This window comes from Anopheles arabiensis, chromosome 3 (genome assembly GCF_016920715.1).
Source record: "Anopheles arabiensis isolate DONGOLA chromosome 3, AaraD3, whole genome shotgun sequence".
Classification (NCBI taxonomy): domain Eukaryota; kingdom Metazoa; phylum Arthropoda; class Insecta; order Diptera; family Culicidae; genus Anopheles; species Anopheles arabiensis.
Genome location: NC_053518.1, coordinates 57,549,990 through 57,569,859, shown reverse-complemented (window position 1 = coordinate 57,569,859; position 19,870 = coordinate 57,549,990). Strand labels below are relative to the sequence as shown.

Sequence of the window (19,870 nt, the reverse complement as noted above, 5' to 3'; positions counted from 1 at the left end):
ACGATAAGGACCGAAACAAAATGTTGTAAATATGTGATAGCAAATGTGTTTTTATTAAGAACGCAGTTTATTAATACGACATTGGTAAAAAATCTGTAAAAAATACCAACATCTTTGATTATGATTCGCTTTTTTAGCATTATTGTGACTTGCAATATTTCGTATTTATTAACATTTGCTTACAACAATGCATCCACGCGATAAGTTGAGAAAATTATGTTTGGCAACCCGGGATTGTAGCGAGAGAACTGCTCGCATTCTCAATAGCGAGAATAACAGACTCGAATATGTCAGAAAAAACTGCTCGAACGCGTACAAGTGAGAAGCTTCAGCTCCAACGCCGAAAAAGTGAGCAATAATTTTACTCACCTGACATTAATTACAATCAGCAATGAACAAAGCGGCCTGCTTGGTTGTCTGCGATGCGTTGAGCAAAAAAGTTGCATAAACTCTTTAGAATATTCGATGAACAGTGCTAATTGATAACATTGGAGTCCTGAAGTCGTGAATTACGTTTCCACGTATCCGCGCGAGTGCGGCGTGTGGTAAAACGGCGTTGTTTGTTGTGCGTTCGTGCAGTGCAACCAAACCCACTCGGCAGCCATTTTCTCTTGCGAAGGCAAGCGGCAGTGAAACTTCTTGGTGCGGTGTTTGCAGTACGTAGTGCTATCAGCGAATCGATGGTTTGCTGAGAACTGTGCGAGTTTTGCTTGCATCGTGATTACTGCAGCTTGTTTAAAGGTTGCCAGTGACTAAGGTACATAAATGGCTAGTCCAACGCCACAGAACAGCCCAATGCCTCCGCCACAAGCACCTTCGCAAAGCCCTGCACCATCACCTTCACCGCACAGTCCTTACCAGCAGGCACCTCCGCCACATCCTGGTCAAAGTCAGGGACCGCCTCACATGCCAACCCCTGGCCATCATGTACCGCCCCAAGCAGGACCCCCACCCGGGCCACACATGTCGATGCAAGGGCCTCCGACGCCCCACGGTGGCCAGCCACCCAATCCTCACGGACCGCCGCCACCCCAGCACCCTTCCCATATGAATGGACCACCACCGGGGCCGCAGGGAGCCCCCGGGCATGGGCCGGGTGGACCACCGCATCACATGCCTCCATCGGGACCGCAACACATGCCGCAACATCCACCCCATCCTGTAATGGGGCACCCGGTTCCCCCACATCCCGGAATGGCTGGGCACCCTACACAGGGCCCACCCTTGCCTCCTGGAATGGTTCCAGGTGGCTATCCGGGACACTCGATGCCACCAAATGCGGTATGTACAGTAAGAAAGTGTCCGGTCCCGTAGCATAATAATACTCGAATTGATTATTAAACATGAACAATCCGATACGAAAAAACAAACAAGGATGAAATCAGGATAGGAGATAACTCAAGCTACTAGATTAAAATTCACGCTTAACGAGTATCGTACGTTCTACAGTACAATATTATAATTTTTTTTAACTTACTTACTTCTGTTTGTTGTCTTTTTAGATATTGCTCTCTACCCATAACTTGTCGTTATCACTGAAACCCTACTGAACTGGTTTTGGAATGATAATCAATGACAATCTGTCCTCCACATATAGATATTTTAACGAAGTCTACTGTCTGTTTGATTTTAATACCTTTTTTTAATTTAAAGATAGATGGTGTTATAATTATTTATATTTAGCTTTTAATAACATGTACAGGCGGTACCTCGTATACGCGGTTTTCTAAATTTGACTTTTATTAGAGCACATTGTACTGATGTGACACATCAGTTGTTAATAATTTCCCTATTGATTAAATATTAAAAAATATTTCAAAAGGTTTGCGATTTTTATATTCAGCTAGAATCACATCAAACAATCCATTAAGTATAACCACCTCCTACTTGTAAAATTACATGAAAACTAGTGATATTTTGACTGGAAATCACGAGATTCATGGCGTGGAAATCACGCGATTTTCCGTTCCGATTTTGCGGCCGTTTTCGGTCCCTATTAACCGTGTTTTTCGAGGACCGTCTGTATTTACATCACCATCGGTAAAGGTATGGTAATGGTAACGACAAAAAAAGTTTTTTTTTTTTCATTTCATTATCCTTCTTCGATAACCGCAACCTCTGAAACATTACAATATATTTATTGCTTATCAATTAAAGCTGCACACAATGGCTCGTATACAATTAGTTAGTGCGGTTGTGGAGGGCAGGCAGTATTACTCCTTGATTTGAGCTAGCTTCTCATCAACGTCGCGTACTATGTTCAGTATCGTTTGAGCCAACGGTTCACTACTGGCGGCTATAATATCTGGCTTCATAATGTCGTACTGTCCTCCTGTGATGCTAATAACCGTGCCGCCAGCTTCCTGGATCAGCAGCGCGCCTGCTGCAATGTCCCACGGTTTAAGATACTGTATGCTATAGGCATCGATCTGTCCGCTAGCGATGTATGCTAGTGAGAGAGCGGCGGAACCAAACGCACGCAATCCTACGCACTCCGCGATGAACCTCTGGCCCCGCTCAAACAGGGCCGCCCGTATCGGCTTATAGCTTCCGATGGAAAATTCATGTCCCACGAGGGCATCCTTCAGCTGTAAAATATAAAGAGGAAGGTGAATTCACCCAATCGAATCGAACATGTCTTTCCTCTACTTACTTCCTTCGTGTTGCGCGTGTGGATCCGGGAACCGTTCAGGAATGACCCTTGCCCTTTAATAGCAGTGAATAGTTCATTGGCGGTTGGGTTCGCTATGATTGCGATCTGTAGTTCATGATTGACCGACAGTGCGACAGAAATACACGTGAAGGGTACGCCTCGCACGAAGTTGACCGTGCCATCAATTGGATCAATTATCCACGTTGGCTCCGGTCCGAGAATCAGCTTGGCTCCACTAGCGAACGCCGATTCTTCTGCGCAAAATTTGTGATGTGGAAACTGTTGCCGAAGTCCCGCGATCAAAATGTCCTCCACTCGCTGGTCGTACACGGTCACCAGATCCCAATGTTTACCTTTCACCTCCACCTGCTTAGAAGCGGAGCGAAATCCCTCGAGCACTATTTCGTTACACTGTTTCACCAATTCCAGCGCTGTTTCGAAGGCTGCCTTTATTTCGTTTTCGTCGCACATGATGGTACGCTGATAACGTGTTGTAGATTTTTTTTTGAATTATGATAAACTGCGTACCCCCGGTATGTGCGACCGCTGCCGTTGCCTGCTTTACTTGGACTGATGACAGCTAGCGTCACACACAGCGGCTCAATGACTTTTGATATTAGCAGAATCGCGCCTGTGTGTATGTGTGTGTGTGTGACAGATAAGGCGTACAAATATAGCGAAACGTGATATTCGTTACGCCTTTTGCTCGCGGTTCATGCATTCTGGGGCTACGGTAATGTTTTCATAATGTAAATTGGTGATTGTATTGTTTACTTAATCTCAATGCCAGCGTCTGTAAAATCTCGAAGCAAAGATAAGATTATCCTTCTAGCGATGCTTTATTTCATGCGAAGTAGTTCGTTCTATCATTTATCTCTCTCTCTCTTTCTCTATTTTCCTAACAGGGACCGCCACCACCAGGGCCGATGCAGGGAGTTGGTGGTCCTGGACCGGGGCCTGTAATGCCACCCGGTGCTGCCAATCCAGGCATGATGCCCGGTTCGGCCCCACCACCTCCCCCGGGACAAGAAAATCTTAACGCTTTGCAACGGGCAATCGACTCGATGGAGGAGAAAGGACTGCAAGAAGATCCACGCTATTCGCAGCTGCTGGCATTACGTGCTAATTCCAAGCAACAAAATCTAAACGCTCCGCAGCTGCATCAACTGCGCGGACAAATCATGGCGTATCGCTTGCTGGTACGTCATCAGCCAATAAGTAAGCAGCTTGCATCGCAAATTTTGGCCCAGCGATCCGATGGGACCCCTCCGCAATGTCCAACACCCCCAGCCAGTCCGTACCCGAACGCTGCTGGAGGTCCCTCACCGCAGCCGGGAATACCCCCGCAACCGTCGCAGCAACAGCAATCGCAACCACCACATCAACAGCAAGGACAACCGCAACCGCAAGGACCTTCTACGGTTCCGAGTCACCCTGGAGCACCACAGTCTGCAATGCAGGGCCCACCGGGCAAGCAAGGAGGGCCGCCCGGTCCGCCAGACGCGATCGGTTCCAACAAACCACCACTGGGAACCGGTGGAGGAATGCCACCGAATCAAAGTCCAATGCCAGGCATGACCATGGGCGGTCCCCCGCAAGTGGGACACGGCCAGCACCACCAACAACAGCAACAGCAAATGCAACAGCCGCCACATTCAGCAGCATCGCACGGTCATCCCCAGCAGCAAATGCTTCCCACAGTCGGACAACCTGCCCGTCCGAACTCGCAAGGGCCCGCTGGTGGGCCGGGTCCAAGACCGGCCGCTCAAGCACCGACGATGCAACCGATGCCGAAACAGAACCGCGTCACGACCGTTGCGAAGCCGGCCGGATTGGATCCTTTAACCATATTGCAAGAGCGTGAAAATCGATTGGCCGCTCGGATTGCTCTTCGGCTGGAGGAGCTCAATAATTTGCCAGCCTCGATGCCGGAAGATCTGAGAATGAAGGCCTTGATTGAGCTGCGGGCGCTTCGGGTTCTGAACTTCCAGCGCCAGCTACGGAGCGAAATTGTCCAGTGCACACGACGCGATACAACACTCGAAACGGCCGTCAACGTGAAAGCTTACAAGCGTACCAAACGGCAAGGTTTGCGCGAGGCACGTGCCACGGAGAAACTGGAGAAGCAGCAGAAGCTCGAGGCCGAACGCAAACGTCGCCAGAAGCATCAGGAGTTCTTGGCGTCGGTATTGCAGCATGGTAAAGATTTCAAAGAGTACCATCGTAACAATATTGCCAAGCTGGGCCGCCTGAACAAAGCGGTAATGAACTATCATGCCAACGCGGAAAGAGAGCAAAAGAAGGAGCAGGAGCGTATCGAGAAGGAGCGTATGCGTCGCTTGATGGCGGAGGATGAGGAAGGGTACCGTAAACTTATCGATCAGAAGAAGGACAAGCGGTTGGCATTCCTGCTGTCGCAGACGGATGAGTATATCAGCAACCTTACGGAGATGGTCAAACAACACAAGGTGGATCAGAAAAAGAAGCAGGACGATGAGATTCAGCGCAAGAAACAGCTCAAGCGTCACATTCTGGAAAGCGGCGATATCGAACATTTGGACGAACACTGCGAAGCATCAGATTGTCGTGTAACGGTGATGGAAACGGCAACAGGCAAGATGATTTCGGGAGATGATGCACCGTTCCTACGCGATCTGCATAGCTGGCTGCAGCTGCATCCTGGCTGGGAGTACGTTATCTCTGACGGCGACGCTGACGATGACGAGGAGGAATCGGAGGGAGGAAAGAAGAAAACTCCCGAGGAAGAGCTGAGCGATGACGCCAAGACGAAGGAAGTTATCCAAAAGGCGAAGGTCGAGGATGACGAATATAAGACCGAAGAGCAGACGTACTATAGCATTGCACACACGGTCCACGAGAAGGTGACCGAGCAAGCATCGATCCTAGTGAATGGAAAGCTGAAAGAGTACCAGATCAAGGGTCTCGAGTGGCTGGTATCACTGTTTAACAACAATCTCAACGGTATCTTGGCTGACGAAATGGGTCTCGGTAAGACGATCCAAACAATCGCTCTCGTTACTTATTTGATGGAAAAGAAGAAAAATAACGGCCCCTATCTGGTTATTGTACCGCTCTCGACACTCTCCAACTGGGTGTTGGAGTTCGAAAAATGGGCCCCGGCAGTCGGTGTCGTCGCTTACAAGGGATCTCCGGCGGGTCGCCGTGCTGTCCAAAATCAGATGAAAGCGACCAAGTTCAATGTGCTGCTTACAACCTATGAGTACGTAATCAAGGATAAGGCCGTGCTGGCGAAGATTTCGTGGAAGTACATGATCATCGATGAGGGTCACCGAATGAAGAATCACCACTGCAAGCTAACACAGGTGCTCAACACGCACTACAATGCACCGCACCGTTTGCTGCTTACGGGAACGCCTTTGCAGAACAAGCTTCCCGAGCTGTGGGCTCTGCTAAACTTTTTACTGCCATCGATTTTCAAATCCTGTTCCACATTCGAACAGTGGTTCAATGCACCGTTCGCCACTACTGGCGAAAAGGTGGAACTAAATGAGGAAGAAACGATTCTCATCATTCGTCGTCTGCATAAGGTGCTGCGTCCATTCTTGCTGCGCCGTTTGAAAAAGGAGGTCGAATCGCAGCTGCCGGACAAGGTGGAGTACATCGTCAAGTGTGACATGTCTGGGTTGCAGCGCGTGCTCTACAAGCACATGCAGAGCAAGGGAGTGTTGTTGACCGACGGCTCGGAGAAGGGCAACAAGGGCAAGGGAGGTGCGAAGGCTCTGATGAACACGATTGTCCAGCTGCGCAAACTCTGCAACCATCCATTCATGTTCCAGCATATAGAGGAAAAGTATTGCGACCACATCGGTGTGCAGGGAACAGTCACCGGTCCGGATCTGTACCGTGCATCGGGCAAATTTGAGCTGCTGGATCGCATCTTGCCCAAACTGAAAGCGACTGGACATCGAGTACTGCTCTTCTGTCAGATGACACAGTGCATGACTATAATAGAGGACTATCTTTCCTGGCGCGGCTTCGGGTATCTGCGTCTTGACGGTACTACCAAGTCCGAAGAGCGCGGAGATTTGTTGAAAAAGTTCAATTCGAAAAATTCCGACTACTTCCTCTTCCTGCTCTCTACTCGAGCTGGCGGTTTAGGATTAAACTTGCAGACAGCAGATACGGTCGTTATTTTCGACTCCGATTGGAATCCCCATCAGGATCTGCAGGCTCAAGATCGTGCGCATCGTATCGGGCAGCGAAATGAGGTGCGCGTGCTGCGACTAATGACGGTGAACTCGGTAGAGGAGCGTATTTTGGCTGCCGCCCGGTACAAGCTCAACATGGACGAAAAAGTCATCCAAGCCGGTATGTTCGATCAGAAATCGACCGGTAGCGAACGGCAGCAATTTTTACAAAGCATTCTGCACCAGGACGAGATGGATGAGGAAGAGGAAAATGAGGTCCCAGATGACGAGATGATCAATCTGATGATTTCGCGAACGGACGATGAGCTGGAACTGTTCAAAAAGATGGACGCTGAGCGAAAGGCGGAGGAAGTGAAGCCGCGTCTGCTGGACGAAGCTGAACTGCCCGACTGGCTGGTGAAGGATGATGAAGAAGTCGACCGATGGGACTACGAGGAAGAAACATCCATTCTGGGCCGGGGCTCGCGCCAGCGAAAGGAAGTTGATTACACTGACAGCCTAACGGAGAAAGAGTGGCTCAAGGCCATCGATGATGGGGCCGACTTTGACGAGGAGCTAGAGGAGGAGGAGCGAGAAAAGAAACGAAAGGGACGCAAACGAAAGGGCCGAGGAAGGGACGACTCGGACGACGAGAGCATTGTTTCAACGATGACAAAGCGCAAGAAGGGCATAACCGATCCGAAGATAAGGAAGCAGATGAAGAAGGTCCTGAAGGCAGTAATCAAATACACCGATGCTGATGGGCGCGTTTTGAGCAAACCGTTCCTCAAACTACCTTCCAGACGTGACCTGCCCGACTACTACGAAGTGATCAAGAAACCGATCGACATAAAGAAGATACTAGCCCGCATCGAAGAAGCAAAATATGTCGACTTTGCCGACTTGGAGAATGATTTCTTCCTGCTGTGTCAGAATGCTCAGACCTACAACGAAGAAGCGTCTCTGATCTACGAAGACAGTCTTGAGCTGCAGTCAGTGTTTAGCAATGCGAAGGCAAAGATCCTGGACAACCACGAAGAAGAGGAATCCAATGAAGAAGGTACGTAGTTGAGGTTTGGGCGTGTGTACAACTTCCATTACTAATCATTTGGATACTTTTGATATTTGCAGAAGAGGAAGAATCAGATGAGGAAGGCGGTAGCGTGAAGATGAAGCTTAAAATATCGAAAGGATCAACTTCTTCCACCTCCTCTGCGAAGAAAGCTACCCCGGTGCGAAGGAAACGAGCACAGAAGAAGTATACCATCTCGGATGACGATGACGATATTGATTAAGTATGCAAACACTTTGCAATACCTATGGTTTATCTTTATAGTAGATTTTATCGCTGCAAAACAATAGGGTCAGACAGTAGCTCAGTAGGTTCAGTAAATGATGATGATGCCATCATCGTGCACCTCAAAAGCAGTAGTTGTGTGAGTTCGCTGCTATAGCGGCAAACGCATGACGAATACCATTCGCTTTTGTTTAGTTTAGTGAGCAGCATCAGCAGCAGCCGATACATTAGAATTGTATTATCTATAGTGTACAATTAAGCATCTACGCGTACTGCAACGCGTTACGTATTGCAACGAAAGTCGCATTCAAAAATTTGCAAAAGATATAGCTCCCCATAGACAAAGGCGTAGAAATAACAAATGCTTAAATTTTGGAAACTCAAACCATTCAACAACTAATCCCTTATCCAGAAACTTATTGTGTGCATCGGCCAACGATGGTCAAATCTGTTCCTTTACGGACAAATATTTATAGATCTGTTGGTTTTTCGTGCTGCGCAACCACAGCGGGAACGTCATGTAAAGATAAAATCGGGATTTTTTTTATTATTTTTTTTTCTTTATATAAATAGTGACATTGTCATGCTATTATTATTAACCTTACTGGACACACATTAACTGGTCGGCTATAGATATGAATACGTGTAATGAAATCAACTAAAAAGCGAAGCGTTTATGTTTTTTGCTAATTAATATCCGAAACCTTCGAAAACTTCTCTAGAGAATGTGGTAGGGCGCTCACCTAGTTGGAATCTCTGTCGGCCATGTGGCTATTGCATTTTTTTTTGCATTTGCTTACTCGCTTTGCCTTTTTTTATCAAGCAAGCTCTTAATAATCCTAAAAACTATTAATCCAACATTTGACATTTGATAAATTAAAACTTCCAATTATTCACGATTATGATGACGACTCCCGCATATTCATCAGAGTGTCCCGCGTTCTTGAGTTCTATAGGAAAATCCTGTATTTTTCGAAACGGTTTTTACAATTTTACAAGATGTGGTGCGATTATCGCCAACTAGAACTAGTGACAGGGCCGGTCTGGTGGTACATTCGTCAACTCGTACGACTTAACAACATGCCCGTCATGGGTTCAAGCCCCGAATAGACCGTGCTCCCATACGTAGGACTGACTGACTACCCTGCTATGGTTACAATAAATCACTGAAAGCCAAGCCACTTCACTAGTAGTGGGTTAGACAGACCTTGACCGACAACGGTTGTGCCAAAGAAAAAAACGAACTAGTGACGGTAACGTAACGTACTGACAAAAATTACAAAAGATGTTGCTAGAAACCAGTAAAATGATGGCTCCGCCCTCTTTTGAGTACTTCATTTACAGGTGTTACTGAGTGTTATTGAATTTAGGACACATTCACCTTAACGTTACATCACAATTATGTTCAATGTCGGACTAGTTCGTAAAAATCAACGAATTCTGGATATGTAAGGCGCTCAATTTTCGAGTTATATAACTGACACCCTATATCAGAAAATTTTAGTTAACAGAAGTCGGTTATTTTAAGCAGATTCTTCGAAGGGCTGATAATAATTTATCCGATACGCAGGGATTAGTTCTATACTGCGTAGGATTTAATACGAGATTAATTTAATAAATAATAGTAAGATATTGTTATTCATGTGCAGCGTCCGGAATGTCTTTGCTCAAAACTAATATTATACAAATTAAAGGGCCTTGTCAGTTTTAAGAAGGTTTAGATTTTATTGTACACACTAATTCAACCATATTTAATGTTTACATAACTTATCATTCATTTATGTACACTTGGCACGTCGGTCGGTTCCGAGCGATGTGCGCTTTCAAAATGTTTAAAACAAACGTATCAACTTCATTGGAGTCGAGATCAAGGAATGGTTCACTTCGAGCAAGCAAACTTCATCTTAGGCAGACGATGGTCACGGTAATAATCCTTAAAAATACATTTTCTAGTCCTGACAAGGACTGTTTTACGAAATGGCCAGGGCAATCCGCCTCGTGCCCTTTGATGATCCATTCAGCTTACTTCTTCGCAGCAGTGGCCTTCTTGGGTGCCGCGACCTTCTTGGCAGGTGCGGCGGCCTTCTTCGGTTTGGGAGTCTTTGGCTTGGGCGCTCCCGTCTTCTTCGAGGGCTTGGTCGCCTTCTGCTTCGGTGCTGCTGTCGCTGCCTTCTTCACGGCCTTCTTTGCTCCCCCAGCTTTGGCGGCGGCTGGCTTCGGCTTCTTGGCTGCAGTCGCTGCTTTCGGCTTCTTGGCAGCAGCTCCTCCATCGGCCTTCTTCGCTACCTTCTTCTTCTTCTCACCAGCCGCCTTCTTTGTCGCTGGCTTCTTCTTTTTGTCTCCAGCAGCGGCCGACTTTTTCTTCTGCACGGCGGCCTTCTTCTTCTCCACCACTGGCTTCTTCGCCTCGGCCGACAGTTTGAACGATCCGGACGCTCCTACTCCCTTCGTCTGCACCAGCTTGCCACCCGTCACGCCCGTCTTCAGCGCCTTCTTGATGAATGGTCCGAGCTTGGCCACGTCGACCTTGTAGTTGGCTGCCATGTACTTCTTGATGGCCTGCAGGGACGAGCCATTGCGCTCCTTCAGCGCCTTCAGGGCGGCCACAATCATCGCGTTTACCGGAGGATGCGTCGCGGGCTTCTTCGGCTTCTTCGGTCCTGCGGCGGCTTTGGCCTTCTTCGGGGTCTTGGCCACGGCGGCTGGGGCTGCTGCTGCTGCGGGGACTGCCATCGCTGTATCTGCCATTGCTGCTCTTTCGATGCTTACTTTGCTTTGTTTTCGATTGAACGAGTTTGTTTGGGTCTGCGCTTTCACATACACACTGTAACGACGTTTCTGTAGGTAACACCAACACTGCTCGGCATCAGGTCCCTCGAATTGCGGAACCCGACGGGAAACTACCACTCGTGTAACGTTCACTGTCATGGCGTCGCTCTATGACAATTTTTAAATTACCTTTTGCTATTTCCTCTCCTGTTGCGTTATTTCACTACCGTGTCTCTTAATGTTTATTACAATTACAATGCCCAAGATGTTCAGCTTTCTGAAAATGTATCACATGCCGCTATTGGCTATTTCTAAAGCACTCGAAAATGGAGACTAACTCTGAAAAAGTTAACTTTTCAATTGATGGTCTCGATGAAATTGCAAATATTATGGGTTTACCACACTTTTAGGTGGTCAAACTATGCTGAATCTAGTAGCAGAACATCTAATCTATCGATTTGAGTACAGTTTCCCGAGGATCGACTCGATTTGTTGCCATAAACAGGGCTTACAAATCGCTGCTGCCGATCCTCGAATCGCCCAGTCCGGGCCAGCTCTACGCCGGTGGCGAACAAGTTAAATTCTTGTAAATAATCTCATTTTGGTCGAAAATACTGCAATTTGGGGTCTACAAACTGCCAGAACTCTGATTTCCCAAATAAAAAAATCGTCAAATCGAGTAAAAACCAACATTTCACGATTTTTCACTCCAACATCGCTTCCCCGAAGGGCCTCTATGGTTGCGTCGTAGGAAGAATGTAATGTTCTTGGAAGAAGGAAGGCAGTGAAAACTATTGCGTCGTTAGAAATACATAAATCACTTCATTTCTTCTTATTTGCTAACCATGATAATGTGATATATTACTATTCTTATGCTTATTTTGGATCAAATTGTAATGCTTTCCATTTGCGCTTCTATTTATAAACTTCGCAATGCAAGGGAAATCAAACAGCTGGAGGCGGTGACCTGGCGAGGTGTAAGATATGCCATTACCCATTTACTAAGAATACATTAGGCTTGAAATTATTTATTTGTATTTAGTATGAGAATTTAAAATCATTTTCGAGTCAAATAGCGCTAGATTGGTTACAAATTGACTTATAATTGCATAGGTTTACGCAATGCATCACCAGCTCCATGGCATTTGATAGAAACTAGGTCATCTGCTGGCCAGCATTGGTGATGATTGATCTTCAAAAGAAAAATGAAAAAAATATTTAAAAAATTACAAAACCTTACTAAAGAAATGAATTCATGCAGTTCCATAAATGTTTAGCAAACAAAAAAAGTTATCAATTGCAGCGAAAGATCAAACGCATTTAAAGAGCTGCATATATGGGTCCATTCGATAGGAATAAAAAAAAATTAAAAAAATGCCAATGCTTGAGTTTACATGGGAAAATGAATGTATTAGGAAAACAATATTTTAAAGAAATTAACAATTTCATGCATTCATAAAAATTGCTCCATACATTTCCTGACCAAGAAAAATTTCGTCTTAGGTTGGTGTCTTATTGTAGGCCGTACCATACATGAATCCGCTACATTCTTCCTACGACGCAACCATAGAGGCCCTTCGGGGAAGCGATGTTGGAGTGAAAAATCGTGAAATGTTGGTTTTTACTCGATTTGACGATTTTTTTATTTGGGAAATCAGAGTTCTGGCAGTTTGTAGACCCCAAATTGCAGTATTTTCGACCAAAATGAGGTTATTTACAAGAATTTAACTTGTTCGCCACCGGCGTAGAGCTGGCCCGGACTGGGCGATTCGAGGATCGGCAGCAGCGATTTGTAAGCCCTGTTTATGGCAACAAATCGAGTCGATCCTCGGGAAACTGTACTCAAATCGATAGATTAGATGTTCTGCTACTAGATTCAGCATAGTTTGACCACCTAAAAGTGTGGTAAACCCATAATATTTGCAATTTCATCGAGACCATCAATTGAAAAGTTAACTTTTTCAGAGTTAGTCTCCATTTTCGAGTGCTTTAGAAATAGCCAATAGCGGCATGTGATACATTTTCAGAAAGCTGAACATCTTGGGCATTGTAATTGTAATAAACATTAAGAGACACGGTAGTGAAATAACGCAACAGGAGAGGAAATAGCAAAAGGTAATTTAAAAATTGTCATAGAGCGACGCCATGACAGTGAACGTTACACGAGTGGTAGTTTCCCGTCGGGTTCCGCAATTCGAGGGACCTGATGCCGAGCAGTGTTGGTGTTACCTACAGAAACGTCGTTACAGTGTGTATGTGAAAGCGCAGACCTAAACAAACTCGTTCAATCGAAAACAAAGCAAAGTAAGCATCGAAAGAGCAGCAATGGCAGATACAGCGATGGCAGTCCCCGCAGCAGCAGCAGCCCCAGCCGCCGTGGCCAAGACCCCGAAGAAGGCCAAAGCCGCCGCAGGACCGAAGAAGCCGAAGAAGCCCGCGACGCATCCTCCGGTAAACGCGATGATTGTGGCCGCCCTGAAGGCGCTGAAGGAGCGCAACGGCTCGTCCCTGCAGGCCATCAAGAAGTACATGGCAGCCAACTACAAGGTCGACGTGGCCAAGCTCGGACCATTCATCAAGAAGGCGCTGAAGACGGGCGTGACGGGTGGCAAGCTGGTGCAGACGAAGGGAGTAGGAGCGTCCGGATCGTTCAAACTGTCGGCCGAGGCGAAGAAGCCAGTGGTGGAGAAGAAGAAGGCCGCCGTGCAGAAGAAAAAGTCGGCCGCTGCTGGAGACAAAAGAAGAAGCCAGCGACAAAGAAGGCGGCTGGTGAGAAGAAGAAGAAGGTAGCGAAGAAGGCCGATGGAGGAGCTGCTGCCAAGAAGCCGAAAGCAGCGACTGCAGCCAAGAAGCCGAAGCCAGCCGCCGCCAAAGCTGGGGGAGCGAAGAAGGTCGTGAAGAAGGCAGCGACAGCAGCATCGAAGCAGAAGGCGACCAAGCCCTCGAAGAAGACGGGAGCGCCCAAGCCAAAGACTCCCAAACCGAAGAAAGCCGCCGCACCTGCCAAGAAGGTCGCGGCACCCAAGAAGCCACTGCTGCGAAGAAGTAAGCTGAATGGATCATCAAAGGGCACGAGGCGGATTGCCCTGGCCATTTCGTAAAACAGTCCTTGTCAGGACTAGAAAATGTATTTTTAAGGATTATTACCGTGACCATCGTCTGCCTAAGATGAAGTTTGCTTGCTCGAAGTGAACCATTCCTTGATCTCGACTCCAATGAAGTTGATACGTTTGTTTTAAACATCTTAAATGCGCACATCGCTCGGAACCGACCGACGTGCCAAGTGTACATAATTGGATAGTTTAAGCAAAAAGTAAGCGTTATTGTATACCGTACGGTTATACGAGTTAAAATATATAAGTTTTTACATTATCTTAAAAGGGATTTTTATTACTCATCCTAACATAAGAAGAAAATATCACATACAGTATCTACAAGCTTCAAACATCAATTCAATGTTATAAGGAATACACAATTTTTTTCTCGATCTTTGTTGATGGATCTCGATTCAATCTCGGATGAATTCTGCCGACGTGTAAATGCCGCTTCACTTTCCCAAATCAAAACAAAACACTGCAAGATGACATGACGGCTGATGTCAGAGCATCTTGGCTTGTTGTACGAAATGGTTATCACTCTTCAACCATTTACATCGTCACTTTAAGTCTGCGGACGGCTTTTATACAGGCGTAACACGATATTATTATCACTTCTATTCATCGCTAAACGTTTGATATTACTGTAAACCAATCCCCCTGAAATATGGAATGTGTTCGATCGCTGTGGGGTTACGCCTCTCGTTGTTTTTCCTGTCAAGAAGTTTCGTCTGCACAGGTAGGTGGCATTCGCTAGGATTGAATGTAGTTTCTATTAGCTCCATTCGTCGTTGCATTCTGCTTACTTATTTCTCTATTTATGTTCCCAAAAGGGTAATGAGCCTAGCGAACGAACTCATCTTCTTGCCGACCCGGTCAGCAGCAGTCCAGCAGTGCGTCGAGACAATGAAACCTTTACGCAGGAGTACCCCAACTCTGTGCCCAAGAAAGATGAACAGTCTGCACTGGCGAAAATATTACAAGAAACGTCTGAGTAAGATACGATGCTGCGCGATGCTTTGCTGGGATTACCTTCTGCATTATTTTGGTTTGTTTTTGTAGAAATATCATAGACGTTGCTGCAATGGATACGCAAAAGCTGGAAGCTAGCGAATATAATGATCGCATAAAGCTATACTCGCAGCGGCTACAGCAGCAGTGGAGCAACGTGAACCATCCGAATCAAGCAGAAAGCTCGAGTCTGCTTAAGGATATACCGAATCCTGAACCAGTGTTGGCTTCGGTGCCGATAGCTGCGGACGATCTGGCTATGGTAAGCTCTATTAATGCGATGTCCGTTCGTGCTGCTATTTGTTAAGATGAACTGATTTCGTTTGCAGATTAAAACGATGGTGCAAAAGGCAAATGTTGCAGTTACGGAGATAAAAGTTGACCACACTGAGAACCTAGTCGTGCCGTTCCGGATTCCATAATATTATGCCGTGAAGCGTAACTTGTAAAATATTGTTCGCAAATGCGCTGTGTTGGTTTTGTTTCTGCTCCGTTGTAAAGTGTTTACATATAATATCTCATTTGATGATGAACAGTCGCCGATTGCAATACAAGTATGTACGTATAGGCATATATAGAACATGTTTTGTTTTTTACTCTGCAGATTCTTAGACCTGCACCTAACAATCGGCTGAAGCATACTTTTTAATCAAACTTCGTCTAACTGATGCATAGGAAAGCGTGTAAAATAAGAACAAAAACACTATACACATATACACAGGAGATAAGCGTACACCGGGGACGAGCTTGATATACTTGAAGCTTTGAATGAAAATATAATGAATAAAAAAGGCTGAGGAATTTGCTCTCATACTCTTTAATTGTTTCCTTTTTTGACTGTTACATGGTATTAGATCCCGCCGTTAAAGTACAAGTCGGCTAAAATTAATTAACGACTGATTTTGTACGTTGATTTTGGTTCCATTGAGTCATATCAGTATTTTTACTACCATTTCGTAAACCATTTTTTATGCGACCGACCTGATTGGTAAATAAAGCAAAAACTTGAACATGACTGTTACACACGATTTCTATGACGCAGCTGGCAACCCTGCATCAATGCCCCTCCTTTCGTCGAAGGCTTTGGTCTAATTTGACATAAGCGCTTGTATTGGAAGGAAAATTTCTGTGGCTTGCACGACCAGGAAAAGCGAACGAAACAAATTCATGCAATCTGTGTTAATCAAACATTATTCTTTACTGTAACTTCGTATGTGAGGTGGAAAAATCGTAGGGACTTTGTGAACAGCAGAAAAAGCTATCCGAGCAACGTTGAATCGAACGATTTTTGCATTGCACAGTGGGAGAAAGATGATGCATGTGTTGGTGTGAGACGTACTCGACATCCAAGCCCTTCAAAAGAGTGTTAGTGAGTGTTGTTTGGGAACTGCTATAGAGTATTTGGTGTTTTGGTTGAAAACTTGGAAAACAAATTAAACAGTGTTCGTACTATTAGCACACTAAAGCCATGGCAGATAAAGGACTGTTGAAGCGGATTTCGCTATCTTCAAAGAGCCGGGGTAGTTTCCCTTCCGGTAGTGCCCCTACCGGTTCGTCGGCTGTCCCCGGCACTGCCGGTGTCGGTCCAGGATGCAGCAAACTGCCTCCGGTGAAACCGTCACCAGTAGCCAGTATTCCATCTCCCGGCTCCCCGGATCACTCAGTGCTGTTTCCACACATCAAAACATCGGACAACTTAAAGGTTTTGCCGAAATATACTGCAGGTAAATGTGGTTCACGCGTACAAAGCTCGTTTGAAAGTTAAGTCGCATTTTTTCCCTCCTTCCTAATCAGCGCTGGCAAATACGACGGAAGAGTTGATACCGGCAGAAGATTTGGACACAATTCAGCTAGAACTGGAACTGCTACTGTCGACGGTCGCACTGCGATCCCGGGTGCTGAAGGCAGAGCTGGAAACGATTGACAAAGCTGACGAACGCCGGGAACGTAAAGGAAAGCATTTGGAGCGAGCCCCTTCTTCTCCCGGCAAGCGGAAACGCTTGGAGGAGAAGCAAAAGCTGCGCGAAAGTGCCGGAAAGCTAATCGGGCATCAAATCAAAATGTCCAAAATGAAACACTCATCTTCGCTTGTCCCACCTTCCCCGGCGCCGTCGCAAAATACGGATGATAGTATGGATGCGGTTCCGTTTTTGCCACAAAATCATCATTTGCAACATTTGAGCAGCGATAGTACGAAACCGATCGTGCCCAAAAACGATACTCCCAACAAATTTTGGCTCTCAGTCGAGCCGTACTGTATGCCGATCTCTCACGAAGATCTTAAACTGTTGGACGATCTGTTGGAAGAGTATTCGGGCCCACTGATTCCTCCGATACCTGAGCTGGGACCGCACTACAGCACTCAGTGGGCGGCGGATGACATAAAAGAGGAACAGGATGGTGTTGCAAACTCAGTTAGCTCCAAATCCAAATCAAAGCCCCTAACCAATGGCGACGTTAGTAAAAAAGAAAAGTTAATGTAAGTTGTATGTGTTGTAGGTCGCTTGCTAGAGCTTAACAAGTTGCAGCCAGACCCCTGTTCCTTGTTATCAGATTCCCTTTTCATATGGTTTTAATTACAAAACGATAATTCGATGGATTTTTTTAGGGGTGAGGGTATCACTGGCCCTCTGACACAAAGACTGGTGTCGGCGCTGATGGAGGAGAACCTGAATCCCGACTGTAGCAGCAACGAAAACAGCAATAGTAGCTCCGATGTTACCCATAGCAATAATGCTCGCAGTGCCGTGGCATTGCTGAAAAATGGAATCAGTATCGAGCGGAGGCTTCGCAAGGAGCTAATCGAGCAGGGCATCCTTGACGCGGACGATATGCCGAAAAGTCAACAGGACGATGAAATCCTATCAGAAATCAACCGCGTTCGCACAGAGCTGGCAGTAATAGCCGAATACAATTCGAACGAAATACGTAAACTACAATCGATGGCAAAGGATGAAATGAAACGCATCGAAGTCAAGCGTAAGCTGGACCGAGTAGATCAGGAGGTAAGGGAGGTTTTTTCAACCGGGCTACTTTGTTTCTCAGTAACAAACATCTATACTGAACCCATTTCAGATAATGGACACATATCAGAAGGTGATTGCGGCTCGACTTAAGCGTCGTCCACTGACCAAACAAGAACGAGATGAGGTGTATCGATTGACCGAGGAGCAAAAGCGTCTTTCGGATCAGTTGGAGCTAATGCCTGTCCATGGGCCGTTTGGAAGAGCTACCAACTAATATGCCGTGAAACTTCGATTTCGTGAGCAACAAAGATGTATTCGGTATGATCAATATAGAACACGTTTAAATGGTTATATTTTACATGGTGTTCCTACTTAATTTACTTTATTTTAATAACTATGTGGCACAGGTTTCATATTTCCATGAATGAGGTGTTTCCGTTATGTTAGTTATTTTTGTCATACGAAGTATCACTGTTGTTCCAATATCTCTGCTGTTTGGATTTGTTTCTGAACAGAATGATATTATCTACCAGCAACAATGCCTTTAATTTTGTACTGTTACAAGGAAACAGGAAAAATAATTAAATTCAGGTTTTGTGATAATTAATTCAGCTATTTTCTTTCACACATACCCTCATTTTTGCCTGGAGTCATTTTTTCACAATTTTTGAGCTCATTTCATTAGTATAGCTTCAGATGGTGAAAGTAATAAAAGGACCATCATCCTATTTGTAAGGATTTTTTTTTTCAATTTGACAGGGTCCTATCCTGTTTCTTTTTTTCTGCTAGCAACTCTTCATACACAGACAAGGCTAAATTAACTGTATTGGAAAATTTCAATGAGCGACTTTTCAGCGGATCCCATTGCTTTGTCATACGTTGAATTTCCTTGGTTAATGTTACGATGGTTGTGAGATGATCCATTTCTATATCGACGTTGTCTAAATTTGAAACCAATTTCTGTTCAGATTCTTCATATTCGTGTTCGTAAACCGTTTCATTGAAGCACACTTGTTCTGTCTTGTGCTGACTGCTCTTGGCGGTAAGGGATTCATTCGCATCATTTTCTTTGCCATTGAAGTTTATTGTATGGGAAGAGGCTGGCTCTCCGTATAGAATACTCCGCAATCCGTGTCGTTTCTGGAACTTCTCGTACCATCCATTGCTAGCATTGAACCTGGCCGGGCGCGATGCTGTTGTGTCTGTCACGGTTCTAATACTATCAGATAATTTTTGGAAAATCGTTTTTGCTTTGCTACAAATTACGTTGGTAGTTAGCGGAACATGTTTTTGCCTGCAGTCCTTTATCCATGAAACTAATTCTGCTTCCATCGTTATGATGGCTCTATTGCGAGGCGTTACTATACGCTTTGTTGTTTTGCTCACGGAAACTGCAGCCGTCGCTCTTATGTTTATTTCATCCTTTTTAATGTAGCGTACTGAAGACTCGTTGATTCCGTAGTACCGACCCACGGCAGCGTAGCTTTTACCTTGCTTAAGCATATCGAGAAGTTTAATTTTTTCAGTTATTGTAAACATTTTCCTTTGGCATTTGGGCTTCTCGCTAGCGCGATGGAGAGCCGTTGAAGATACCTTTTCGTTCAGCATAATACTACTCCAAACGAAAGTATTAACTGCACAGTTGAAGTATTTTATAGATGGAATTTGTATAACACAATTTAAATCAGTGGATGATATTTTTGATTCATGTTTGTAATGATGGTATTGTTTACGTTTGTTTTTATGGGCGAAAACAGCATCAGGACTGCTTTGCTTGTTGTCAAACAGTAATAAAAAAAGATGACATTTGGGATCAGTCAATACTGCCTCTTCATGAAGCGAGAATGATTGAGAAACCGCGTAAGCTGCATTCTCAATTTAATAGAAAACGTAAAATCAAGTTTTCACAT

At 45.4% G+C, this 19,870-nt stretch overlaps 5 protein-coding genes, 1 long non-coding RNA gene and 1 pseudogene across 6 annotated transcripts; 4 read left to right on the top strand and 3 right to left on the bottom strand.

Moving 5' to 3' along the window:
* The first annotated feature begins 394 nt into the window (after nucleotides 1–394).
* Nucleotides 395–8,789, top strand: LOC120904942 (ATP-dependent helicase brm). The gene is made up of 3 exons (XM_040315474.1): nucleotides 395–1,281; nucleotides 3,559–7,882; nucleotides 7,954–8,789. The coding sequence occupies exons 1-3, from the start codon at nucleotides 766–768 to the stop codon at nucleotides 8,115–8,117; spliced, it is 5,004 nt and encodes a 1,667-aa protein (XP_040171408.1). The 5' UTR covers nucleotides 395–765; the 3' UTR covers nucleotides 8,118–8,789.
* LOC120904944 (inositol monophosphatase 2-like) lies at nucleotides 2,099–3,242 on the bottom strand. The gene is made up of 2 exons (XM_040315476.1): nucleotides 2,654–3,242; nucleotides 2,099–2,588 (listed from the first exon to the last, which is right to left on the bottom strand). Exons 1-2 carry the CDS (start codon nucleotides 3,122–3,124, stop codon nucleotides 2,214–2,216), a joined length of 846 nt encoding a protein of 281 aa, XP_040171410.1. The 5' UTR covers nucleotides 3,125–3,242; the 3' UTR covers nucleotides 2,099–2,213.
* Nucleotides 8,790–9,820: 1,031 nt separating the features above from the next.
* On the bottom strand, nucleotides 9,821–10,975 carry LOC120904943 (histone H1-like). The gene has a single exon (XM_040315475.1). It carries the CDS (start codon nucleotides 10,865–10,867, stop codon nucleotides 10,142–10,144), a length of 726 nt encoding a protein of 241 aa, XP_040171409.1. The 5' UTR covers nucleotides 10,868–10,975; the 3' UTR covers nucleotides 9,821–10,141.
* Nucleotides 10,976–13,106: 2,131 nt separating this feature from the next.
* On the top strand, nucleotides 13,107–14,260 carry LOC120903527 (annotated as a pseudogene).
* Nucleotides 14,261–14,475: 215 nt separating this feature from the next.
* LOC120902556 lies at nucleotides 14,476–15,815 on the top strand. Its single transcript, XM_040311399.1, has 4 exons — nucleotides 14,476–14,722; nucleotides 14,817–14,977; nucleotides 15,046–15,256; nucleotides 15,324–15,815. Exons 1-4 carry the CDS (start codon nucleotides 14,651–14,653, stop codon nucleotides 15,414–15,416), a joined length of 537 nt encoding a protein of 178 aa, XP_040167333.1. The 5' UTR covers nucleotides 14,476–14,650; the 3' UTR covers nucleotides 15,417–15,815.
* Nucleotides 15,816–16,077: 262 nt separating this feature from the next.
* On the top strand, nucleotides 16,078–18,316 carry LOC120902555 (transcriptional adapter 3). Its single transcript, XM_040311398.1, has 4 exons — nucleotides 16,078–16,718; nucleotides 16,789–17,473; nucleotides 17,603–17,999; nucleotides 18,070–18,316. The coding sequence occupies exons 1-4, from the start codon at nucleotides 16,463–16,465 to the stop codon at nucleotides 18,232–18,234; spliced, it is 1,503 nt and encodes a 500-aa protein (XP_040167332.1). The 5' UTR covers nucleotides 16,078–16,462; the 3' UTR covers nucleotides 18,235–18,316.
* Nucleotides 18,309–18,711, bottom strand: LOC120902557. The gene is made up of 2 exons (XR_005739428.1): nucleotides 18,593–18,711; nucleotides 18,309–18,515 (listed from the first exon to the last, which is right to left on the bottom strand). It is a non-coding gene; the product is annotated as an uncharacterized LOC120902557 (long non-coding RNA).
* Nucleotides 18,712–19,870: the final 1,159 nt, after the last annotated feature.

Bases quoted from the DNA above. Each gene is read 5' to 3' on its own strand.
- LOC120904942 (XM_040315474.1), top strand. From the start codon at position 766: ATGGCTAGTCCAACGCCACAGAACAGCCCAATGCCTCCGCCACAAGCA. The intron at 1,282-3,558 runs GTATGTACAGTA...TTTTCCTAACAG, and splicing joins ACTCGATGCCACCAAATGCG to GGACCGCCACCACCAGGGCC. The intron at 7,883-7,953 runs GTACGTAGTTGA...TGATATTTGCAG, and splicing joins AGAGGAATCCAATGAAGAAG to AAGAGGAAGAATCAGATGAG.
- LOC120904944 (XM_040315476.1), bottom strand. From the start codon at position 3,124: ATGTGCGACGAAAACGAAATAAAGGCAGCCTTCGAAACAGCGCTGGAA. The intron at 2,589-2,653 runs GTAAGTAGAGGA...TATATTTTACAG, and splicing joins ACACGCGCAACACGAAGGAA to CTGAAGGATGCCCTCGTGGG.
- LOC120904943 (XM_040315475.1), bottom strand. From the start codon at position 10,867: ATGGCAGATACAGCGATGGCAGTCCCCGCAGCAGCAGCAGCCCCAGCC.
- LOC120902556 (XM_040311399.1), top strand. From the start codon at position 14,651: ATGGAATGTGTTCGATCGCTGTGGGGTTACGCCTCTCGTTGTTTTTCC. The intron at 14,723-14,816 runs GTAGGTGGCATT...TGTTCCCAAAAG, and splicing joins AAGAAGTTTCGTCTGCACAG to GGTAATGAGCCTAGCGAACG. The intron at 14,978-15,045 runs GTAAGATACGAT...TTGTTTTTGTAG, and splicing joins ATATTACAAGAAACGTCTGA to AAATATCATAGACGTTGCTG.
- LOC120902555 (XM_040311398.1), top strand. From the start codon at position 16,463: ATGGCAGATAAAGGACTGTTGAAGCGGATTTCGCTATCTTCAAAGAGC. The intron at 16,719-16,788 runs GTAAATGTGGTT...CTTCCTAATCAG, and splicing joins TTTGCCGAAATATACTGCAG to CGCTGGCAAATACGACGGAA. The intron at 17,474-17,602 runs GTAAGTTGTATG...GGATTTTTTTAG, and splicing joins AGTAAAAAAGAAAAGTTAAT to GGGTGAGGGTATCACTGGCC.